The sequence below is a fragment of the Macrobrachium nipponense genome, chromosome 6 (genome assembly GCF_015104395.2).
Source record: "Macrobrachium nipponense isolate FS-2020 chromosome 6, ASM1510439v2, whole genome shotgun sequence".
Lineage (NCBI taxonomy): Eukaryota > Metazoa > Arthropoda > Malacostraca > Decapoda > Palaemonidae > Macrobrachium > Macrobrachium nipponense.
Genome location: NC_061108.1, coordinates 115,862,764 through 115,889,295, shown reverse-complemented (window position 1 = coordinate 115,889,295; position 26,532 = coordinate 115,862,764). Strand labels below are relative to the sequence as shown.

General features: G+C 38.4%; 1 protein-coding gene across 1 annotated transcript in view; it reads left to right on the top strand.

The window, feature by feature from the left end:
* Window positions 1-26,532, top strand: part of LOC135216021 (puff-specific protein Bx42-like) — an 89,318-nt gene that overhangs the window by 39,715 nt on the left and 23,071 nt on the right. The window contains exons 3-5 of the mRNA XM_064250957.1: window positions 7,641-7,826; window positions 22,729-22,866; window positions 23,538-23,707. Coding sequence (XP_064107027.1) covers window positions 7,641-7,826; window positions 22,729-22,866; window positions 23,538-23,707 — 494 coding nt within the window. The remainder of the gene's footprint in view (window positions 1-7,640; window positions 7,827-22,728; window positions 22,867-23,537; window positions 23,708-26,532) is intronic.

Below are 26,532 nucleotides of genomic sequence, written 5' to 3'. Positions count from 1 at the left end.
GAATGGGTACTACCACCTGGCCGCCCACTGCGTGTGCCGCGAATTTTGAAATTCTGTCGGACTTCGGAGAATACAGCTATATATATATCTGCCAGGTAAGTATGAACAAACTTAATTGTATTATAACAATAACATGTTTTACATCTGGGCAGATGGGCTTACCTGCCTACCATACGGTAATTATTTCCTAACCACCTTGTTCAAAAATTTTAACGGACGTATTCCAGTCTACGCTGAAAGTAATTCCTAATGTAAAGGACTTCAGGTTTGTATAGTTAGGAAAATCTGCCTAGTTAGGAAAAATATTTACTTTAAAAAATTGTGATTTTTATGTAACCATGAAGAATTTTCAGATGCAGACTATTTTGCATTTATGGTATCAAGAAATATGGTACCAGGAAGCTGGAAAAAAAAAAAACTTGAGATCCAAGATTAGGATGGATTGGATATGTAATGAGAAGGGATAAAGAACATTTGGTTAGAAGCTGTAGCTATAGAGGCAGCAGGAGGAAGACTCAGGAAATCATAAAACAAGGGGCTAGATGAAGAAATAGACCTGATGGGAGGTCAGACAGAGAAGAGTGGTGAAAAATTTTATACATCTGACCCCACAAATGAAGGATCTGACACAAAACCATTTATGATATTATGGTAATGTTTGTATTTTATCTGTGTGTATGAGCTCTGAGAATAGTTAAAGTTCGATCAATTTCCCTGGCTACCCCTTCAGTTCTACCATCATCATCACTGTTCCTTCTACACATGGAACTTCCTCAACTTCCCTTATGGTATCATTTGAAATGCTGTCAAGCTTTAAGACTCCTAATTTATTCTGAAAGTTTTCTTTTCAAGTTCACAGTGACTTAGATGTAGTTTCTATTACATAAATAATATGATTCATGTCCATACAGCAATACAGATCATACTAGTCTTGTATAATCTTACTTTTGTATGCAAGGTCAGTATATTTGATTCTCTAATCTTATTTAGCCAGCTCATTATTTGATTTGCTGGTTTTATTTTTGAGTCGCTAAATTCCAACTCAAGGAAATGTGTACTTGATTTTATTTTTCCCGAGTATTTGAAAAATTCAAGTTCATTTTTCCTTTCTTACAATGCTATTTCATCCCATTGTGCATACTTTCTCCTCATTACTTCTGTTTATCTTTGATTTATTTTCAGTACGATCTCTCATGGTATATGATGTATTTCATGAAGGAAGTGTTATAAATCTTATTGTGTTTTGCTTATTAAAATTGCATCATCTGCCTATCTGAAATTCATCAACACTATCCTTACTACAATCTAAACCTTCTATTCCACATGTGACCACTTTTTCATCATACAATATATGAGAAGAGCAAACCACAAATGTTTAATAACATACCCTTTTAGCACCCCAGTATTTACTGCAAATTCACTTGATAACACTCCATCAATATTAGCTTTGCATCTGGTATGTCTTTTCATGGATAATTTCTTAGTTTTATATATCTAATAGGAATGGCATAGTGATGCAGGACCACCTGTAACATAGGGCTTTGGATGCTGTCAGATGCCTGATAAGTGTACTGAATACTATTTTCATTACAACCAACATAAGCTCAGTGCACTTTTGACCACATAAACTCAAGTATAACTTTCTTTAGTAACTTTGCTGCGAATTCCCATTCATCAGGCATTGTTTCCCTCATTTGATATTCTGCAAAACAATCTATTGAGTACACAAGGTGTCATTCCAAGTTCAGCCAAAGTCACCTCTGCAGTGATTCCATCATAACCTGATCTTTTCATCCTGCAATTTTCTTAATTATTGATTCCTCCTCAAAAGCTAAATTCATTTAAAGGTACATTGAGGTTTTCAGTTTCAGGTATATCAGCCAGATTATCCCCCCTCATATCATATTCGTGACATGACAGAAATGTTCTGCCGAGCATCATATTTTTTGTGATATTGTCGTTAATTTTGACAGGTGTTTTCATTGTTTTCTCCCATGGATATTTAATTAACCCTTAAAGACCGATTGGACGTATTAAACGTCGACAAAAATTGTCTGTTGGGTGCCGAATTGACGTATGAAACGTCAGTGCAAAAAAGTTTTTTGAAAAATTTGTGGAAAAATAGTTATAGGCCTACCTGGCAAAAACTTTTGTATCACACACCTTGAGGGATGCTGGGAGTTCATGGATCAAGCTGTTGTTTTGTTTACAATCGTTACCCAGGCGCGCAAGCATGAATTTCTTCTCGCACTAAAAAGCATCAGCGACACATCTCGGAAATTATTTCGTCACTTTGACATAATTTTTGCACCATTTTATATTAGCCGTTACATAGAATTTTATACATGAAAATTTGTGCAGTTTCATGTAGAATACAACAAAAAACACCCCATGGTTGTAGCTTTTATCAGTTTTGAAAAATTTTCATATAAATAACGATAAATGCCAAAATTTCAACCTGCGGTCAACTTTGACTCTACTGAAATGGTCGAAAAACACAATGGTAAGCTAAAACTCTTATATTCTAGTAATATTCAATCATTTAACTTCATTTTACAACAAATTGGAAGTCTCTAGCACAATATTTTGATATATAGTGAATTTTGGGAAAAAACTTTTTCCTACATCTGCGGGGTAACTGCTGAAAAAATCAGAAATTTTTTCGTCCGATTGTCGTAATGTTTGCACTGATTTATATTAGCCGTTACATAAAGTTTTATATATGAAAATGTGTGCAATTTCATGTAGAATACAACTAAAAACAACCCATGGTTGTAGCTTTTATAAGTTTTGAAATATTTTCATATAAATAACGATAAGTGCCAAAATTTCAACCTTTGGTCAACTTTGACTTGACCGAAATGGTAAAAAAACACAATTGTAAGCTAAAACTATTACATTCTAGTAATATTCAATCATTTACCTTTATTTTGCAACAAACAGGAAGTCTCTAGCACAATATTTTGGTTTATGGTGAATTTATGAAAAAAACCTTTTCCTTAAGTCTGCGCAGTAACTCTTCTGAAAAAATCAGAAATTTGTTCGTCCGATTGTCGTAATGTTTGCACCGTTTTATATTAGTAGTTACATAAAATTTTATATATGAAAACGTGCGTAATTTCATGTAGAATACAACCAAAAACAACCCATGGTTGTAGCTTTTATCAGTTTTGAAATATTTTCAAGTAAATAACAATAAGTGCCAAAATTTCAACCTTCGGTCAACTTTGACTCGACCGAAATGGTAAAAAAATGCAATTGTAAGCTAAAACTATTAATTCTAGTAATATTCAATCCTTTACCTTTATTTTGCAACAAATTGGAAGTCTCTAGCACAATATTTTGATTTATGGTGAATTTATGAAAAAAAAAAAAAATTTTTCCTGACGTCCGCGTGGTAACTCTTCCGAAAAAATCATAAATTTTTTCATCCGATTGTTGTAATGTTTGCACCATTTTATATTAGCCGTTACATAAAGTTTTATATATGAAAATGTGCACAATTTCATGTAGAATACAACAAAAAGCAACCGATGGTTGTAGCTTTTATCAGTTTTGAAAGATTTTCATATAAATAACGATAAATAGAAAAAATTCGACCTTCATTCAACTTCAACTCGATCGAAATGGTAAAAAACTGCAATTGTGAACTACAACACTTACGGTCTAGTAATATTTAATCAATTACCTTCATTTTGCAACAAACGGGAAGTCTCTAGGACAATATTCCGATTTATGGTGAATTTTTGAAAACTACTTTTCTTTAGGTCCACACGTTACGAATTCATGCATCATATTGTGATAATGTTTTCTCTGTGTTGCTTTGATCGTTTTACAATTTGTTATAAACCAAAATCATCGCAATTTAGTGTATGTATAATACAACGAAAAAATAATTAACTCACTAGCTTTTACTGTTTTGCTCACAGCACGATTTGTATACAATTAAATATGAAATTTTTTTTTGTGCTGCCATATATTCCAATATTTATATATGATAATATTTTTTTCATTTCTGATGGTTTTTGAAAAAAACTTTTCTTCTGCTTCGGCGCTCACTCGCGAATGCCGCCGGCATATGGGAGACACTTTCGGAAATACAGGCTTGGCGTTTTAGGGTTAATTTTGTGGGCTAACGTAGCACCAATGCACTCTTTGAATACATAACTTTGTCAACTTCATCAGCCTGGTTATTTAATATTTAACACATCGAACACACACACTACCTTTATGTCTTTAGTTAGAGCATAGTACTGAATGTGTTCTGCTTTTGCTTTTTCATCTTGAAACTTGTCTTCTTGTACCTTTTGCTTCTGTGTATCCTTTATGGTAGCCACGGTTTCCATTTTTGTACCCCATATCCCCAAAGATTAATATACATAATGTCAAACCAGCCCTCCTTCCTTGTCTGCCTCCACAGATATGGTTTCTAAAACTGCACGTTTCTTTCTTCAACACTGAATTGCAAAATCCTCTCAGTGTTCACTTTTTAATACTAGTATTGTTATATTTAACCTAAGTTATCTGTCAGATTTTTTTAGTGTTTTCTATTTAGTGTGGCAATGACAAAATTGATCACTGCCATACCTCTATAAGTGATATCTTGTGGAGATTCCATATCCTCCTTTTTATTTTGATTGTTCTTAGTAGATATTTATTTGTTTGTTGTGGGTTGTTAATAAGGGGTCTGAATTCCTTTTTAAGACTGCTATAGGGATTGCCCATGATTTGTCTTAAATGACAAGTAAATTTTAAGTGTTTCTACACTGAGAAGAGACCAAAGTAAACAGATTACAAGTAATAGATTGAAAGAATTGTGGCTAGAGGCCAAAGGGCTGCTGCAAAAAACTTTTAAATCCAGTGTGCCACACAGGCACACTGCAATTGGTATACCCCTGTTGAGAAAGTATTGAGTATTGGAAGAGAACATTGATAGGTTGGGATTTTCAGTATTTTTTTTCTAATGGGCCAATCAGTTATAATAGTCATTAAAGATGTATGTAAAGATATATTTCAGAGTGTTATAGTACTACTGATTGTCATTGCAGTACAGAATGGTATATATTTGTAGACTGTATCTTTTGACCCTGTAACAGGCTAGTGAATAAATTTGTTTCCAAGTATAAATATTTAAAATCATATTGTGAAAGTATCTTTTGAGTGAGTGCATATTGTTGTATAGCTTAAGTTATTATTACTATAACTATTTCCCATTAACCCTTAAACGCCGACTGGATGTATTTTACGTCGACACTTTTTGTCTCTCGGGTGCCGACTGGACGTATTTTACGTCGACATACAAAAGTTTTTTTAAAAATTCGCGGAAAAATACTTTTAGGCCTACCAGCCGAAAACTCTTGAATCACGCGCCTTGGGGGATGCTAGGAGTTCACGGATCAAGGTGTTGTTTTGTTTACAATCGTTACGCAGGCGCGCAAGCGCGAATTTCTTTCTTGCCGCACTAAAAAGTATCTGTGACACATCTCGGAAATTATTTCGTCACTTTGACATAATTTTTTTACCATTTTAAATTAGCCGTTACATGGAGTTTTATATATGAAAATGTGCGCATTTTTATGTAGAATACAACAAAAAAATACTCATGATTGTAGCCTTTATCAGTTTTGAGATATTTTCATATGAATAACGATAAGTGCCAAAATTTCAACCTTCGGTCAACTTTGACTCTACCGAAATGGTTGAAAAACGCAATTGTAAGCTAAAACTCTTATATTTTAGTAATATTCAATCATTTAACTTAATTTTGCAACTAATTGGAAGTCTCTAGCATAATATTTTGATTTATGGTGAATTTATGAAAAAACTTTTTCCTTACGTCCGCGCGGTAACTCTTCCGAAAAAAATCATACGTGCGATTGTGGTAATGTTTGCACCATTTTAAATTAGCCGTTACATAAAGTTTTATATATGAAAATGTGCGCAATTTCATGCACAATACAACTAAAAACAAACCATGGTTGTAGCTTTTATCAATTTTGAAATATTTTCATATAAAAATGATAAGTGACAAATTTTCAACCTTCGGTCAATTTTGACTCTACCGAAAGGGTCGAAAAACGCAATTGTAAGCTAAAACGCTTATATTCTAGTAATATTCAAGCATTTACCTTCATTTTGCAACAAATTGGAAGTCTCTAGCACAATATTTCGATTTATTTATGAAAAAAATAACATTTTCTTTACGTCTGCGCGGTAACTCTTCCGAAAAAATCATACGTGCGATTGTGGTAATGTTTGCACCATTTTAAATTAGCCGTTACATAAAGTTTCATATATGAAAATGTGCGCAATTTCATGTATAATACAACTAAAAATAGTTGAAGCTTGTAGCTTTTCTCATTTTTGAAATATTTGCATATAAATCACGATAAATAGAAAAAAAACCACGTTCGGTCAAATTTGACTCTACCGAAATGGTCGAAAAACGTAATTGTAAGATAAAACTCTTACAGTCTAGTAATATTCAGTCATTTATCTTCATCGTGAAACAAATTCGAAGTCTCTAGCACAATATTTAAATTTATGGTGAATTTAAAAAAAAAACTTTCCTTCCCTCCGCGCGGGATTCTCCGCCACAAATCTCCGAAATGCGTAAGTCCCATTCTCGGAATATTTGCTCTGTTTCATATTAGGCATTTCATAGAGTTTTATATATGAAAATGTGCGCAATTTCATGTAGAATAAAACGAAAAATATTTGAAAGTTGTAGCTTTTCTTATTTCCGAAATAATTGCATATAAAAAAATATATATAAAAAAATTCGACATTCGGTCAACTTTAACTCGTCAGATATGGTCGAAAACTGCATTTGTAAGCTAATATTCTTACAGTATAGTAATATTCAATCATTTTTCTTCATTTTGAAAGAAATTGGAAGTCTCTAGGACAATATTTAGATTTATGGTGAATTTTTGAAAAAAATATCTGTTTACGTCCGCGCGTACGAATTCATGCATTATTTTGTGATAATATTTTCTCTGTGTTTGCTTTTATCGTTTTACAATGTGTTATATACCAAAATGATTGCAATTTAGTGTACATTACAACGAAAAAAAAGTAACTTGTTACCTTTAACCGTTTTGCGCACAGCGCGATTTGAATACAATTATATATGAAATTTCGTTTTTGCGCTATCATATATCGCATTATTTATATATGATAATGATAATTTTTTTAATTTCTGATGGTTGCATACTAAACTTCAGGCAATGACAAAAAAAGGAGCCAAAAATGAACTCTTAATCTTCAAAACTAAGCGCGCTGTGATTTTTTGAAAAAAATATTTTTTCCGCTTCCGCGCTCACTCTGAAACGTCTCCGGCACACGGGAGACATTTTATTTTTACCGCCTCGGCGTTTAAGGGTTAATCAGCAAACAGGGTTTGAAGGTTAAGAAAGCATAGCGTTCTGTTATCCATTGTAATGAAAGACTGCATGGAATGATTTTAAAATGTCATATTTTACGTTATTTATGTACTTTTCTACATTTATATTGTGGATGACTGGTGTGGGGTTACTTATTGCATTATTAAACATGGAAACTATTTGTAAAGACTAAAAGTGTACAACGGGATTGAACCATTATTGACACTATTGTAGTTGTAAATTATCTATTTGCAGGATTTTGGCGATGGAGGGGCATTTCCAGAATGCCAAGTTGCTCAGTACCCATTAGGGATGGGTAAAGGGGGAGCCAGTGGAGGTGGGAGTGGAGGGTCAACATCTAATGCCTTAGCTGTGCAGTTGGATGAAAAAGGAAAAGTGAAGTATGACGTCTTAGCTCGGCAGGGACATGGAAAAGATAAGGTAAAGTAAGAGTAATGTTATAAATGACTTAGGAATAATCTACATTATGAAACAGTATATTCTTACACTTACTGATGGTAATGTATTTGGAAACTTGAATGCAGTTAGCTACCTTTGGGTATAATGCACAAGCACAGGGTGAAATAGTGTACCTTGATAACCCTTAGTTAATTCTGGTGACCTCTTCAGTAGGGTGACACATCTCAACAGTGTTTTATCTACTCTGTATCTGCCTTTTAAATAATTTTCAGGTGATATTGGTTGCATTTTAGTTCCTGTTTCATAATTCTTCATTTTCATACATTCAACTTACCTGTCAAATATATACTTAGCTATGGACTCCGTCGTCCCGACAGAAATTCGAATTTCGCGGCACACGCTACAGGTAGGTAGGTCAGGTGATCTACCGTCCCGCCGCTGGGTGGCAGGAATAGGAACCATTACCTTCTAGAACCAGATTTTCTCTGTCGCCCGTATTGTAAACATATGTTTGCGGTACCTCCTGACTTGATTTTTGTGTTTCATCGCCATCGATCTTCTGGGCTGGCTTTTGCAGGGAAGTACTGGATCTTTGGTTCGGCATACGCTTTTATTAACTTTTATTAACTTTTTAATGAATTTTACTTCAAAAATTTCGAAGAATAGATGATGTGTAACTACCGAAGTTTTCGGTAGACACTCACATAGTTTGCAAGAAAGGGAAATATTAATATTTATTCATAATACGTTTAATAAATTTTGTAATTTGATTGAGGAATATAAACTAACTTCCTCCTTTAGGAAGTCAGAGAAAAGCTTATTACTAGAAACGCTTCTTTTAGAAGTTTAATAGCTCTCGCACTAACGAGCAGTTAGAGTATTAATAGTAATAATAGTTTTGTATCCTCATCACCTTCTTACTTCACAGAACTACAAATTCTTAGTGCAATTTGAAGATAAAGGAATATAGCTCTAAATGCGAGCTATTAAAAGGTAAGAAGTGATTATAGTGTTCCCCTTTGCAATAGAGGGTGCGTCTGATTGGCTCTGTCTCGCTCCCAGGCCTAGACCTCTTTCAAGCTCCCTGGCCCAGAGGAGAAGGAATGTCGAAAGCCGTACGGAGGTTATGGAGAATCCCCACCGATCAGGCGTCCCCTCGGCAGAATCTGTAGAACGTCCCAGACTGCCAAGGATAGCCATTGGAAAGGCATCCTAAAACAGTGTGTTCCCCTTATTTATTATTCCTCCTTGGCGGATAAGGGGAAGGATGATTTATCGACGAAGATTTCATGAAGATGCAAGGTAATCTCGTCATGGGTATTAAAACCTCAGAAGGAAGTTTTACTGCCAATCAAGATGTCCCGTCCTTTGGACTTACACAGGATAATATTGGTTCGATACGGACAGAGACCAACCATAATTGAGGATCCAAACAGGCGCGAGGAGCCTGCCAAAAGAAGAGGCAGGCGCCAGCCGCCATAAGCGCCAGTCAGGCGCCAGCCAGGCACCAGTTAGGCAAGAATCACCAGTCTACGGGGATCCTTTAGAGACTGAAACATCTCATGCTTTCCAATATAGAGCTGTGAAGTCACTCAGTCCCTCACAGATTAGAAATCCTTCTCATTCAGAAGAAAAGGGAGGGCTACGGAAGAATTATCCGATAAAAGGGATCAATCTCTTTCTGATCTTCTCAAATTAAAGGAAATTTCAGAAGACGATGTTCCAACAAGGGAAGGACTGTCGAATTATAAGATTCTTACAGCACTTCTTCTTATTTTATATGGAGATTCTCTGACCCAAGCGCTAGCCAGGCGCCAAGCGCCAGTCAGGAGCCTCCCAGGCGCCAGCCAGGCGCCACCCAGGCGCCAGGAGCCAGACAGGAGCCTCCCAGGTGCCAGCCAGGCGCCAACCAGGCGCCAACCAGGCGCCACCCAGGCGCCACCCAGGCGCCAGGCTCCAGGATCTCCAGCTTCTTTGTGTTTGGAGATAGTGCACCAAGAGTCTCCTCTTTGAGATTTGTCACAAGATCAGTTGTTTCCTGACAGGGACGCAAGATGTCGCACAGGCGGCCGTCGCCCGTGTCAGGATGGACTGAGATTGTGGGAAGTTTCTAGCAAGAACAAACTTCTCATGACAGGTAATATAGTGGTCGCATAAGCGACTTCATCTCTGTCAGGAGGGTTTGTTTTGGAGAGACATTCTTTGCAAGATCAACCTTCACCTGACAGGTATTCAGATGTCGCACAGGCGAACGTAGCCCTTATCAGGATGGAGCTGGTACTGCTTAAAAGCCCTTCACTTTGTGAAGAGAGGCTCTCTCCTCAAGTGACTCACTCTTCTCCAAACAAGAGATGGAAGATATATTAGACTAGGAAGTCAATGAGGGTGCAGGTCATTCAGATTACCAGACCTTAGCAGCCCGTTTATTGCGAGAATTCGGCGAGTTTCTGGAGTCCTGCCACCTCTCCTTCTCCTAGTTCTTTTCTATTAAGAGGATTATAAATTATCCTCTTCTATAGGTATATAGTACAGCAAACCGGTTTCAGAATGAGAGCTTTGCAATTGTTTGGAATGGGACAAGACTTGTAAGAGCTCTCACTATTTGGTTAGAGGCTCCTTCAAGTAATAGAGGCGCGGATTACGGCCTTATGTCCAAATAATAGGAAACTGGAATGATTCTCTTAGATCCTTGCTACTCATTAGGATCTCCTTCGTCTAACACTAATTTGTCTTATTGACGAAAAGAACGAAGATAGAAAATTTCCATTCTCTCTCTGCCTCGGCGAGGAAAGAATGTAGTAGAGAATTCACCTTAAGACTACGGTATGGTCAAGTCATATGCACATACCAAAGTTAACTACAGAATTCCTAGTATCCTTACAAAGGTTTCCTAAATTAATGCTGTTTACCACAATGTGACAGTATTATAGAGGATTCTAATGCGGCAGAGCACGATATGATATAATTCTCTCATGCTTTCGAGAATCACATGAAGAGAGCATAACCTTATTAGGATCGGATATTGCTCAGGAGAAGATGGATGAGTCGGATGGGAAACATTCTCTTCGTGGCAGAAGTGAGTCCCTGAATGGACTATTTTACGTCTATAAAAGTTTTTCCCTGCTAAGAACGGAATTAACATACAAGATGGTGCCGGGGACCATAATAGAGGCACAAATGTTCTGGCACATAATTTAAAAATAATTACAAGCAATGTGCCAGAAGCGCCAGCCTGGCGCAAAGGCGCCAGAAGCGCCGGCTTGGCTCAATGCGCTAGAAGCGCCAGAAGAGCCAGCCTGGCACAATGCTCCAGAAGCGCCAGATACGCCAGATACGCCAGCCAGGATAATTTCTCGAATTAGTGAATGATTAACCTAAGAGTCCATTAGCCTCTCTAACAGCAGGCTCGGTAACGGCAAGATTCGTTCCTGATTTCACTCCCCGCCTAATGGGAAAGGGGTCGATCTCAAGGATGAATAGAATGATTTATTTAATCACTTGGGCCAATCCCAGGGGAATAAACAGCTCTCTCATATTTCAAGGAGCATCGAGAATCTCTCTCTCTTTTTTTTTTTTTTCCCCCCGCCCCTGTTCGCGTTAACAAAAGGGAATCTATTGAGTACGTACACAAACACGGAACGTAATGATCCTTAAGAGGTTCGCTGAAAGAGGTTGCACGTCCGTGACAACCTTCTCGATCGACGATAATAACTGTTAACATCTGTCTAACATTTATTGGAAGAGTTGTGAAAACCTACGAAAAAACCTCTGCATAGATCTCTTCGCAAGGTGGAATACGAACAAGCTTCCTATAGACTGCTTCCTTATTCTCGAACAAGAGAGGTAGCAATATACGCCATCTTTAGTTTTAAATGGGGAATAAACTTTAGTCTTTTTTCCCGAGATATAAAGTCTTAACATATATTAAGATAAATGGGTGTCAAAGGAAGAGAGGATGATACTTTATGCCTCATTTTGGCCTTAGAGAGTTTGGATTCACAGAGGTCGCGTTCTTCTCACAGCATGTTTCGGAAGACTTTTCCAAGAGAGTCTGAATATTAGATCTGAATCTATTAGAAATGGACCTTAACAATCTCTCCACGCTGGGTCTGTCTGCATGCAGACTGACCAGAGGTAGACATGATGAGAGGATTTTTTTTTTGCAAGGTAAATGACAAGAGTCATGGCCAAGATATGGAATTGCTACAGATCGTGCTAGATGGAAGGAGGAAACTGTCCTCTTCTGATACCTCTGTGAACCACATAGCGGGTTTTCTTTCCTTTCAAGAGGGAAGAATCACCTGTGTATATATATGTTATCAAAGGACGCAGTAAAAGGCTATACTTTGTCCCTACAAGGGGAATTAAAGATAGCAGGGAATTAAGATCTTCCGGATCTTATAAGATACCTCAATACGACAAGAGTAGGATATCAGGCTCTTTGAATGAGATTTTTTTGGGGCCTCAGATTCCGTGTTCCTACAAGATGGAACTGCTCCTCATCAAACTTCGTTGAAATTTTTTTTTTTGTGCATTGGAATCTCGCATCAGATTCAATAGAGACTCAACAATGGGTCCTTGCCAGCATAGTATGTCTGGCAAAAGAACTAAAACCCTCTAGTATTCCTGACTCAACGTTTTCAGATAGAAATTTCGTTGTCCAGGCAGGGTACTTACGTTTTCATCTACAGAAGAAGAGATGGCTTAAACGTTGGCCTTCAGAGTCTTTGGGGTGCGATGAGGGCTCGAAATGCTTCCCAGATGGTACTCAGAGAGATACATAAAGAGCTAAGAAATCAGGGGTCCTCCCAATTTCAGCTCAGAGTCTCCTTCGACTTCCAAATTCCTTCCCTTCCTTCAGGCAAGGATAGGGAAGATTCTGCAACGAGAAACCTCATCAAATGTAAGAAGAGATCTCGCTAATAACGGAAGTACTAACGAAGGATCCTCCTTGGAGGAAGACTCTTATCTCTCGTACTGTTAGATATCCTATCGTCTACTGGATGTAACTGACTACAGTCATCTCCCCTTGCCGGAGAGGCCGAAAGCTCAAAGTGGAAGAATTTCTTCCACCCTTCTCCTAGTCTCCTGATAAACTATTGGGGTTGTTCAGCACTTTCGGACAATGTAGCGCCAACCAGGCGCCAAATGCCAAAACAGGCGAAAGAATGCCAGAGGCAGACATTTCCAAGGAACACTGTCACTCTCTGATGCGGAGAAAGAGCGGGCCTCCAACCTAGCTAGCACAGATGCGCTAGAGGCGAACAAATTGGACAGATAAGAGTGTCCGATATGGACATCGCCAGACAGCCTCGAGACTCTACCAAGCTTGAAGCTCCAGCAAGTGGGGAGGAGCCAGTCAGGCTCCAGGCGCTAATAAGAGCCAACCAGGAGCCAGACACGAAGAGCCTTCCAGGCGTGAGGCGCCTACCAGCCTCAAAGCGCCAGCCAGGCTCCAGGCTTCATCCAGAAGAGATCCATTTCAAGGAAAGCCCTGGTCTTCTTTGAATCAAGTATGATCTCTAAAGCACTTCAAGAGTGGCTTGATGATTCCTTCAAACAGCTGAGTATTAAAAGCGCATGAAGTGCGAGCTTTTATGAATTCTTAGCTTTGTTTCCATAACAATATGGGTCATAAAGGACATATAGAGGCTGTCACGTATTGGAGATGCAACTCGGTGTTTGCATCTCATTACTTGAAAGACGTGCGTGTGACGTATGAGAAGTGCTTTTCTCTAGGTCCTATCGTATCGGCAGATACGATTCTGGGTACAGGAGCCGACACCAATCCTTAATATGTATATACTGTTCTTCTGTTGGATATGGTCGAGAATCTCTTCGAACAATGGAGGATTCAGGCTCGCACGGGCGGCGTTCTATGTTGTTCATAGAGAATTCTCGTCATATCCAATTAGTTGAGTATAATTTTTTTTTTGAAAAATTATGTATGTGTGCGTAGTGGTTTTTGGAGTTACGGTTGTTGTGACGAGTTCGGGGATAACTCGTAACAATCCTTAGTTCTAACAAATGGTTAGGTTCAGGTGGTCGGGATTGGTTGTGTGCTCCTTCATAAGGTGTATTGTCATATAAGTGGATCAGCACCCATTGACAAAGTCCTTTTAGGCTCTGCTGAGTAAGTGGGTAAGACCCCATCGGCAGACCCACAAGAACTCTTGGCCATAGATCACATATCTCGCTAAAGTTCTTGAGGTGATGCAGACTACTGGGCAAACACACCAAGTCTACCACCTATCAGGTAGAACCAAGGTTTTTTATTTTATACCTACAACATATGTTGTTTACCTGTCTAGTTCCATATTAGTACGGCCTGTCCTCTTAACCCTCCACCGAAGGGTGCCAATCAGCTATGTAGTATATCTGACAGGTAAGTTGATTGTATGAAAATGATATTGTTATGTTACAATAAAGTTTCATACATACTTACTGGCAGATATATACAATTAAAGGCCCACCCAGCCTCCCCGCAGGAGACAGGTGGAAGAGAGAAAATATGATAGAAAACGGGGATGGTTCCTAGTCCTGCCACCCAGGGCAGGCCGGTAGATCACCTGACCTACCTGTAGCGAGTGGCGCGAAATTTGAATTTCTGTCGGGGACGACGGAGTCTTAGCTATGTATATATCTGCCAGGTAAGTATGTATGAAACTTTATTGTAACATAACAATATCATTGTTATAATACAATAAAGTTTCATACATACTTACCTGGCAGATATATACGATTGATGGCCCTCCCAGCCTCTCCGCAGGAGACAGGTGGAAGAGAAAAAATCTGGTTCTAGAAGGTAATGGTTCCTATTCCTGCCACCCAGCTGCGGGACGGTAGATCACCTGACCTACCTACCTGTAGCGTGTGCCGCGAAATTCGAATTTCTGTCGGGACGACGGAGTCTATAGCTAAGTATATATCTGCCAGGTAAGTATGTATGAAACTATTGTATTATAACAATATCATGTTTTCATTTCATACAAATTATTGCCATGTATAGATCACATTCAAGTTCTAAATTTATGCCTTCTACCCAAGTTTATCAGAGATGATGATTTTGTTCTGCTGGAGGTGGAGAATTACAGGGTTGGAATCATCTCTGCACCCATTTGAGGTTTTTTTCTTGTTAAACATGAGGCCCCCTTTATTCCGTTCTCTCAGTTTGGACCTCTGGGCTGCAAGAGAAGATGTTATTCAACCCCCATCAGACAGCCTCAATGCTTATGTCATTCACACAAACAGCCAGATCTGTTATATTACCCACCATGTGTTGGTCATGCCCAGTTTCTGGATGACTATCGAGGTTCTTGTCAACCAGAAGCTGAGTGTTAGCCTGATCTGCTGGACCTCCTCATTGAGGTAGCAAAACTTTCAGCCTTATGGCCTTTGGTGACCTTGTTGCTTCAACACGGCCCATTTGCTGAGGTACCACCAGTCCATGGAATCACTTATGCTTCTCAGCTGGAGACTATCAAGCAGTTCTCTCTCTCTCTCTCTCTCTCTCTCTCTCTCTCTCTCTCTCTCTCTCTCTCTCTCTCTCTCTCTCTCTCTCTCTCCTTTTCACAGCCTCACCGAGGCACACAAAGTGTTGGAGATCTCTCTGGTTCTTGTATGTTCTTATATCTGTGGGACAATCTCAGAAGCGATCAGTCCCTGACAAGAAATTTAAGAGATATTTTTCTACTACTGGAAAGTGTGTGCATGTCATGATCAAGATGAGTTGCTGTTATGTTTAATGAGAGTTTAGCATGCCCATGAATCATTGGGCATGGTTGATGGATCAATAACTGTTATATTCAATGAGAGTTTAGCATGCTTGTGAATCATTGGGCATGGTTGATAGCTCAGTAATCCTTGGCAAGGGTTAACAAACCTAGGGGGATGCTCCATATAGGGCTTTCAAGAAGTTTTTGGTTGTTTAGGTACTGAGGGTAGGTATCTGGAACTCAATCTTTGTCTCTTTCAACTGCACTGTAGAGATACCACTGAAAACAGGAGTAGTTAAGATCCGGGAATATCTTAAGTACACAGAACACTAAAATATGTAAGCATATACATAGCAAATTTCAGAGCCAATACCTGGGTTTGGGATGTATCCAGGATCAGAAGTATATGTACAAGGCTCTACTAGCAGTGACAGCTTCAAGAAAAGTTTAGTGAGAAGAGGCTGAAAGGGACGAGCTGTGAACCTTCTGGCAGTGAGCAGAGGATTTCATGTCAGATGCACTGCATTTCCTTTCTAATGGTGCCTGTCAGTTTTTTCTGAAGCCTTACACATCTTCCAATTTACTTAACCCTTAAACGCTGAGCCTCTATGTACAAAAGTGTCTGTCGTATGCTGGCGGCGTTTGGGAGTTTGCGCCGAAGTGGAAAAAAAAGTTAAAAAAAAAAAAATCACAGCACGCTTATTTTTTAAGATTAAGAGTTAATTTTTGGCTCCTTTTTTTCTCATTGCCTGAAGTTTAGTATGCAACCATCAGAAATGAAAAAAATATCATTATCATATATAAATATTGGAATATATAACAGCACAAAAAAAATTTCATATATAATTGTATACAAATAGCGCTGTGAGCAAAACGGTTAAAGCTAATGAGTTTTTTCCGTTGTATAGTACACTAAATTGCAATGATTTTGGTATATAACAAATTGTAAAATGATCAAAGCAACACAGAGAAAATATTATCACAAAATGATGCAAGAATTCGTAACGCACGGACGTAAAAAAAAGTTTTTTTTCTAAAATTCACCATAAATCGAAATATTGTGCTAGAGACTTCCTGTTTGTTGCAAAATGAATGTAGTTGATTGATTATTACTAGACTGTAAGTGTTTTAGCTTACAATTGCAGTTTTCGACCATTTCGGTTAAGTTCTAGTTGACCGAAGATCAAATTTTTTCTATTTATCGTTATATGAAAATATTTCAAAACTGGTAAAAGCTACAACCATGAGTTATTTTTTGTTGTATTCTACATGATATTGCGCTTATTTTCATGTACGTATAACACTTTATATAAGGCCTAATATAAAACGGTGCGAAAATTACAACAAGGTGACTAAAGAAATTCTGAGATTTTTAGCAGAGTTACCGTGCGTGCAGGGAAGGAAAAAGTTTTTTTTTCAAAAATTAACCATAAATCAAAATATTGTGCTAGAGACTTCCTGTTTGTTGCAAAATGAAGGTAAATGATTGAATGTTATTAGAATGTAAGAGTTTTAGCTTACAATTGCATTTTTTGACCATTTCGGTAGAGTCAAAGTTGACCGAAGGTTGAAATTTTGGCACTTATCGTTATTTATATGAAATTATTTTAAAACTGATAAAAGTTACAACTATGAGTTATTTTTTGTTGTATTCTACATGAAATTGTGCACATTTTCATGATAACAGTTTATGTAAGCCCTAATAGAAAACAGTGCGAAAATTACGACAAGGTGACTAAAGAAATTCTGAGATTTTCAGCAGAGTTACCGCGCACAGAGAGAAGGAAAAATTTTTTTTATCAAAAATTCACCATAAATTGAAATATTGTGCTAGAGACTTCCCGTTTGTTGCAAAATGAACGTAAATGATTGAATGTTACTAGAATGTAAGGGTTTCAGCAGAGTCACTTGCAAAAGTTCTGCAAAACACGAATGCGTCAAGAAATCGCTCTCCGACGATGCGTTGCTGATGCTTTGTAGTGCAGGAAAGAAATTAGTGCATGTGCGGTTGGGTAACGCTTGTGAACAAAACAACAGCGTGATCCGTGAACTCCCAGCATCCCTCAAGGCGCGTGATTTAAAATCTTTTGCAAACTAGGCCTATAACCATTTTTCCGTGAATTTAAAAAAAAACTTTTTGTAGTCGACGTGCCGTATGTCCACTTGGCACCCGACAGACAATTTTAGTCGATGTACAATACGTCCAGTCAGCGTTTAAGGGTTAAGTCACCGCTTGGATTTGTTGAGGAGTGTCTTCTCAAAAATTAATATCTAATTAACACAGTGTGCATAAGACTATTTACTAATATAAAAACATTTAATTTTCTGAGGTAGAATAGAGAGAATGAGTATTAACTGTGTAATAGAATAGAGAGAATAATTATTAACTGTTACAATTGAGGGCAGCAGTTAGGCAAATGTTACTAGATTAAGGAAACAAAATCACATCAAAAGTAAGATAAGTATGTATAGATATTACTTTTTATGACTTTGACTTGGCAAGGGAAAAAATCTACAAGCTAGATTGACATGAATATGAAAGCATAATTGTCAAAAAACACTATCATATTAAACCAACATTACTGAATTTTACTGAACTTGTTGGATTTACAGGGGAAAAACTGACAAAACTGCAATACATAGGAAACAGAATGGGTGCAGGCTTCTCAGGGCAATGCCAAGATAGTACCCCAATTACTGTTCGCAGATTGAGGCAAAAAGATAGAGTTAAAAAAAAAAGTAAACCATGACTAGCACCACAAAAGAAAAACATTTATTGATTCTGTGTTGAACAGCAGCTCATTCATATGGATGTAAATGTGCACAGAACAGTGAGAATTATTGCCTTGTAGCTGAATGGACTTGGCTGGTACATGCACAGTGTAAATCTTGTACTTTTCAAATTGGTATGCCTGGATGCATTATGAATAGAATATGGCTGTATAAGCAGTCCCCGGGTTACAGCAGTCTTGGTTTACAGTGTTCCAACTTTACGGCACTTGGCTCACAGTGCTGTTAACCTGATTTTATGGTGTTGTAATTTATTCCCATTATTATTATGATGTTCCAGTTTACAGCATATTTCAGGTTATGGCGGGCCGTTGGGAATGAAACCCCACTGTAAACCAGGGATTGCTTTTATATGATTAATATATGTTTAATAAAGGCATATTTTATATGCAAAACAGGTTTTCATACAAATCCATATATCATATACTGAATGCCCACCTTCTTTCCCAACGTTGTGAATGTTAAACGTTTGGTTTACAGTAAGTAAAGGGAAATGGTTGTCATATGCAGGACTGAGCAGACACAGTAGAAACATTCATAGTGTTGGAAAATATTAGTTTGTTTGCTTAGATTTCCATGTTTATGGATGTAAAGCTGTATTTCTTCATGTGGAGAACAAACCTTTGGTCTTAACATTAGGATATTTTCCAAATGCCATCTGGTAACCGGTTAAAACAATCTGAGATTGTAAAGCAAGTCATTTGTGAGATCTGGCAATGCCTGCGCGTACAAGGTGAAGGTGGTCAGAGACCGCGCATTCAAGCTTGTGACACACCAGTCTTTTCGTAACTGCCTGGGAGAGTTGACACTTATGCTTTGCTCTCCTTCCAAGCCGGTTTTTTCTGCCGGTGTTATGTTTTTTCAGTGTGTTGGGTGTGTGTGTATTTGTTGGTATGGCTTCCCTCGAGTCTTCAAGGCCTTGTAAAGGGAACCTCATCACATCAGGCATTTTGAGTATGGAAGATAAGATGCTTACATCAACGTTTTGGGGTTGAAGGCAGCTTATCTCGGCCTGAAGGAGTTTTGGGAGAAAGTAGAGGGTCATTCGGTAATTCTGATGTTTGACGACACGGTGGTCGCTTATGTGAACAAACTGGGGTCTGGTGTCTTGCCAGCTCCATTCATTGACAGTCGAGTTACATCAGTAGGCGATTGACAACTCATTGGAGCTCTCGGCCAAATCCCAGGCAAGAAGAGTGTGGTCGCAGACAAACTTAGTCGTTGAAACCAGATCCTGGGCACTGAGTGGTCTATGGATCAAGTCGTGGCAGACAGACTTTTTCAGGTAAGGGGGAGGCTTATGTTGGACTTCTTTGCAACTCACTTCAACAGAAAACTAGAATTTTACTGTTTGGTGTTCCTCGATCCTGTAGCTCTGGCGAAGGATGCTTTCCAACACCCTTGGGACAACCTAGAAGTGTATGGCTTCCCTCCATTTTGCCTGATCCGTCAAATGCTGAACAAATCTCGAAATCTCGGGATGACATTGGTAGCTCCCCCGTGGCCTCAGGCAGAATGGTTTCCGGACCTTCTGTTCCTTCTGTCAGAGTTCCAAGAGAGATTCCCCTGTGGCGGCAGGAAACAGCAAGAAATATGTCCAGTCATCTCAGGAAGTCCTGTTCAGCAGTTTACCAGGGGAAATGGGCAATCCACTGTAATTGGTGTCGTCGACAGGGTTTCTCTCCACTCAAAACCTCTGTTCAACATATAGCAGATTTTTTGGTCTTTCTCAGGGATGAGAAAGGCCTTTCAGTTTCTGCTATCAGGGGCTACAGAGCGGCGTTGAGTTTTGTGTTGCGTCTGAGAGGCATAGACATCTCTTCATCCTGGGAGATCTCCTTGTTGTTCAAGGGTTTTGAACAGACCTATTCTTCAAGGGAACTTAAGCCTCTGGCATGGGATGTTTCACGTGTCCTTAGAAGTTTCATTAGAGCTTCTTTTGAGCCCTTGTGTTGTTTATTGGACAGAAATTTGACGCTCAAGACAGTTTTCCTTTTGGCATTGGTTTCTTTGAAAAAATGGGGCCGCTTCATGTCCTAAGTTATGATGTGAAACATACCAGGGGTTGGGGATATGTGACCTTTGAATTTGTCCCGGAATTTGTGGCCAAGACTCAGAATCCCTTGGTACATGACAACAAGTATGCCTTTTTTCCATTCCATCTTTAAATGACTTTGTGGACAATGACCCACAAGAGCTCTTGTTGTGTCCTGTCAAAGCCCAGCATTGCTATCTTAAAAGGACTCAACATCTCAGACCTGGGTGTCGTAGGCTTTTTGTTAGCACGGGTCGATCTAAGAAAGAAGTTTACAAGAACAGTATTTCTTTCTGGATACGTGAGGCGATCAAGCAGGCTTATTTGTATCTTGATAGTTCTGTCACTGAGTCTGTGCAGGCTAGATCGCATGACGTTAGAGTTGTGAGTTCCTGTCGGGCATTTGAGAAAAGTTTTGCTATTCATAGAATTTTGAACAGTGGTACATGGTTGCGCCAATCCACGTTCACCTCATTTTATCTAAGAGATGTTGCCCTAAGGTCTATGGGCACGTTTTCCTTGGGTCCTGTGGTAACTGCCCAACAAGTTGTGTAACTCATCCATTGCCCTTTACCGGGTAATTTTTTTATCTTACCTAAGGTGATTGTGTGGAAGAGAGAATGAGTGAGTTGGGTGGTCTCTTTCTTTCTCTTTGTTCCTTTCTTCTTCCTAAGGGCGGGTTGAGGAATAGACACGTCATATGCAGGACTGGTCTGATACAGGCGAGTAAGTTAGTCATGCTGATAGTTAGTTTATGTTATGTATTTTTGAAATAATTAAACCCTCTATTCAGTAGCAAATACTCCACTATATGGCAAGGGGGAGTTAGGAGTAATAACAAGCTCCTGTGATTATATGGTTATTGAACAGTCAGAATTTTCTTTAGTTCCCTAGATGCAATGAATCTGCTTATATATCATTGTATTGCAACCTGGATTGCTTAGTTGTTAGATATCAGTTTATCTATCTTCTCACAGGCATTGGTCCACCTCCTTTAGAACTAGTTTTTATCCAGGTAGGTGGTCAGGTCGGTTAAGGGGACCGTCCGCTATGTTGTGTATTTTTTTGTTTATTATACAAAATACATAATTTCCATATAAGTTTTAGATATATATAATGCCTTCATCATACAAAAATTTTAAGTCATTTGAGCAAAAACTTTTAGTTTTATTAGCAAAAATTATTATTTAAAAAAAAATTTAGGTAGCGATTTCTCCGCTAATATGACATCAGTTGTATTGAAAATCATACCATAAAAACTTCTTTATATAGGGAATAATTCTGTGAGAACAGAATTTTGATTTTTGATTTTTTTTTATGAATTAAAATTTTTTTTTCTACACAAAAAAATTGTAAAAAAAAAGAAAGAAAGAAAGAAAGAAAGAAAAAATTGGCTCACAAGGAATTATGGGATTTTTATTCCTCTTTCCAATGGTATCTTTCTCCCTAAAATTGGATAATAATTAACCGAGTAATGGCTACCAACATGCGAATAAGTATGTTTTTGAGTTATGAGCTCCCAAAGATTTGCTACATAAATTTTTTCTTTTTTCTTAGAAAAGTCAAAACAATATTATTATAAATACTTTACTTGTACTTTTATTGTTGATATCTACATCAAGGATCCTGGTCCTCCCCCTAAAAGTGGTACATATTATAATACCGTAAGCATGACACGAGACAATGATTGTAAAAATAATTGGCTGAAACTTTCGGAAAGCATGCATGGCATGTTTCTGCACAGATACAAATAATAACTTGATATTTTATTTTTTCAAGTTGACATGTCATCCGCCATAGTGGATGGTCCCCTTAACTCCCAGCCGGTTTAGGATGTCTGTACCTCCCTCCAAGTATAAGTATCCTATTGTTAAGACCGAAGGTTTGTTCCGCATATGAACAAATGACAAATTTTTAAATCAATTGTCTCCTGGGTTGGGGAAAAGACTGGTGCGTCATAAGGTTGAATGCACATTCAACCTTACTGGCCAGCTTTCACCTCGTACGCGCAGGAGTTCCCAAATCACACAGATCCCTTGGTTTACAATCTTTGTTTTAACTGGTTACCAGCTGGCACTTGGAAAATATCCTATTGTTAAGACTTCAGGTTTATTAGCTATGAAAAATACAAATTGATTTTAAAATTTGCCGTATTATTGATGTATTTGTATGAAAAAACCTGATGTATGTATTAAAACTATGGGTCCTTGTTGTGACATCTCAGAAACATGCTAGTCTCTCTTGGATAAATATAACTTGTGTTCATGTCAAATGCCAAGAGCACAGTATCTCCAGGTATTTAAACTATGTATACTGAAGTGTATTGAAAGCATGATTGGTAATTTGATAACAAGGAGTTGTATTGTTGTTTTCTTTTCAACAGATTGTTTACTCAAAGTTAACAGACCTTTTACCATCTGCCATTACATCAGAAGATGATCCAGAGCTACAGAGACCTACTTTAGAAGAAATAGAAGATACAACAGAGAAAACAAGACAAGCTTTAGAAAAGCTTACCCAGGTGAGTGTATGTGTAGTATGAAACAGATGAAAAGATATTTTCAGTAACCCAGTGTATGTGTGGTTGATTTGAAATTTAAACTAAAGCATAACAACACTACAGAGTGATGATCAACTAGCACACTTCCACATTGTTTCTGCTCTTAATTCAACTGGTTTGGTTCTTATAGCTTTTACCCCAGGAAGCCAGGTAGACAAAAAACACATTAAATACTAATTATACACATTGGATAGAAACTTGAATATGTGTGAAACTCGATAATGTTTAGAAATCACTACATGAATATCCCTCACATACAGAGTAAGTCAGTGTGACTATAAGTTAGGTTGTCATAACTCAAGGAGTAAATATTACAACCATGACAGTTATGCTGTTATAAAGATAATTTCAGGTATACCATTCAATACAGTTTTTCATGTTAAATGATTAAAATGAACTTTAGGTGAATAATATAGCTGAGTCTTACTCGTTGCTGTATTATAGATAAATGGTTCATAATAGCAGTTTTAAGTATATAGTCATCTTCATCACTATGAATCAGATTAAATGGCTTGTCTATCTCTTCTGTTTATTTGAAAGACATTCTTTTTAAAACTTTTACCATGAATGATTACTTGGAAGTTGATGACCATACAGATCTTAGTTTTATCTGTGCATTATTTTCTCCTTAGGGTAAAATTTCTTCAGCCATGCCTGTAAGATGTGCTGAAAAACAAGCTCCAGCACAGTATATTCGTTACACACCTTCTCAACAAGGAGTTTCTTTCAACTCTGGGGCAACACAGAGGGTCATCAGAATGGTTGAACAGCCAAAGGATCCCATGGAACCTCCAAAATTCAAGTGTGTAGCTTATTTTTGGATGTTCAGAAATTAATGTTGTATCACAACCATGATTATTGTCACAGCAGGATTTGGATGAGTTTATTGGAATTTGGTGGTTGGTTACACTAATAGTAATAGTAATCTACCAAGTTTTGTGGAGCTATGAATATGTACTGATCACTTAAGGTATTGTCAATGGTCTTTTCCCTTTTTGTCATACCTATTTTCTTTTATCTTCTCATTCTGTTAGTCTGGAAAGATCTGTGTGTTTTTTTCTCAAGTTTTTTTTTGCATACTTCACTACCCTAGAGGGACTTCAGTGTTAAATTTTAATCCAGTCTTAGTTTCTATCATTTTTGCCCAGTGGAAAGCTCTTAACATTTCTAATGTGTGAATTCTTAGAAAAGTGTCCTTTCATAATTTGATATTTGCTATGTACTTTCTGCCTTCATATTTCCTTTAAAGTTTGATAAAATTGAAATATTAGAGGACAGTGTCTTTTCACAGCAGAAGCATTTGTAGCTTTGGAAGGGTTTCCTTGAACTGTAAGTGCCTGGTAAGAGAACATATTATTAGGTTTCTTTATTACTGTGAAAATGTGTAAGCAGACCACTGTTCTTATAACCTAGCTAGTATAGTTTTCAAAGGTTTGATATAAGCTTATGTGACTGTGTGAGAGTTTACTGTAGATTACTTGATTAGATTTCATTCATACTCTGTGATGTGCACTTTTTTTTATTAACTTTGACATTCAGTAGTGGTGTGAAAATATTTATGAAACTTATATTGTTCATATGCAGAACAAACCTTCAGTCTTAACAATAGGATAATTTTCCGAGCACCAGCTGGTAACCAGTTAACACAGTCAAAGTTTGTAAAGCAAGGAATCTATGAGATTTGGCAACTCCTGTGGATATGAGGTGATAGCAGGTCAGAGACTGCGCACCCGACCTTGTGACGCTTCAGTCTGTTCCTTAACAACCTTGTGGAGCAGATGCTTGCGCTTTGCTCTCCTAAGCTGGTTGTTTTGTGCGCATGTTCTTTCTGTCAGTGTGTTGTATATGATTGTTTTGGTTTATTATGGTTTCCTCCGAATCTTCACTACCTCATCAACGCATGTGCCTGGGCATTCAGGGTTTTCTGTGCTCAAGGTTTTTTGCGTCTACAGCTATGAATCCTCATACAACATGGAGTAGGTGCAGAGCAAATTTCTGTACAGTTATGAACCCCTACCCGGAATGTTGTTCCTGGGCCAAGTCGGAGTGGAGGGTGTTTTATAGGAAGAAGGAACATCGCTGAGTTTCAACTCTTCCTTCCTTCCTGGGAGGGGTTTTTTTCGTCTCATCTGGATGATTCAGCTGCTCTATCTCCCTCGATAGCTCTTCCTGTGGCTAGTTCTATTCTTCCCGTGCCACCTTCCTTTTCTTCCATTGATCAGTCTATGGAAGTTTTGGGAGTGCCACAGGGTAATGTTATGTAGTCCCCTCTCTCTCAGGTTCCAATTATCTTCCCGAGAGGGAGGAGGCTGCTTCATTTAATTCCTTTGTTTCAGGTTCGGAGTTATCCAAGATGGCAGCAGTCTGGGTGTCGCTTGGGCTACATGGTTCACCTTCCTTAGATGGACTGTTGTTGCATTTCTTGGAGGCTCGAACCAACCCCCCCCCTCGTCCAGCCCCCATTGCTCTCCTGCCTCCCCCTGGACTCCTCTACATTAGCTCTCGCATGCTGCCATTTTGTGGAGCCTCAACTACAGTCTGTGGGTCGTGTGTTATCGCTCTGCAGTGAGGCCATGTACTAGTGCTGGTCATAGAGATGTTGTGACATCAATCTCAGCACCCTCTCAGCCTATGACGTCGGATGCAGCAGCCACTCATCCTCCCATCACTATGACGTCATCGTCCTCTATCACTGAGCCATTCAAGGCGTTGTTTCGAGCGGTCTTCAAGAGCTGGACTCTGTTTTGGAAGAGAGGTTTTCTGCCTTCGCTGTGAAGAAGATGGATTGTAAAAGTAAGGTCTCTTCTCCATATTCTGCTTCTAAGAGATCTCGTAGGAAGGAGATTTATCTCCTTGTCTTGCTTCTTCTCCGTCACCGCCTTGTCATTGTGTCAGATGGAAGATCAAGGACTGTGGTTTCGTCTTCTGCAAGCGGAGGGAATGCATTGCCATCTGCCTCTCACGACCATGTGTCCCCCTTGCACGTCCGTGTTCGTGCAAGTGAGAGGGGTGCTTCGCCAGCTGTCCCGCAGGGTTGTGCTTCTCCATCGCAGGTTCATGTTTGTGAGGTTGACAGTGAAGCTTGTGGAAGGGAGGCATCCTCGTGTGTATCCTGTACGTGCTGGTAATGCATCGTTGTCTTCTCTTCACGGCCATGTCTCTCCTCCTGGACATATTCGTGACAGTATGAGTGTTGATTCTTCACCCTCTGTATGTGGATGTGTCTCATCCTTGCACTTACATGCTGATGATTTTGGAGGTTCTCCCTCTTCATCTGTTCCGATCCCAGTTTGTTAGCATAAGGATGTTAAATGCGGGCTTGTCTGTGGTAGGCTAAGCCTTGTCCTGTCCGATAACCAGCAATTGCATGAACAGATTCACATTATGATATTAAGTGGCAATAAAGGTAATAAAACCATTCTCACCTTATTATTGGCATATCTTCATAATATATAGCCTATTCATGGAATAATTCCACATCATTGTTATCAACTTGTAGCTAGTTGAGTGGCCAGCAGAAATGTGAACATTGAGTTACATTGCTTCACAGAGACCTTTGCCATTCGTTAACCTTTTAGAAATGTTAATAGTAGTAGTGTAATTACAGTAGTAATAACATTTAGGAAA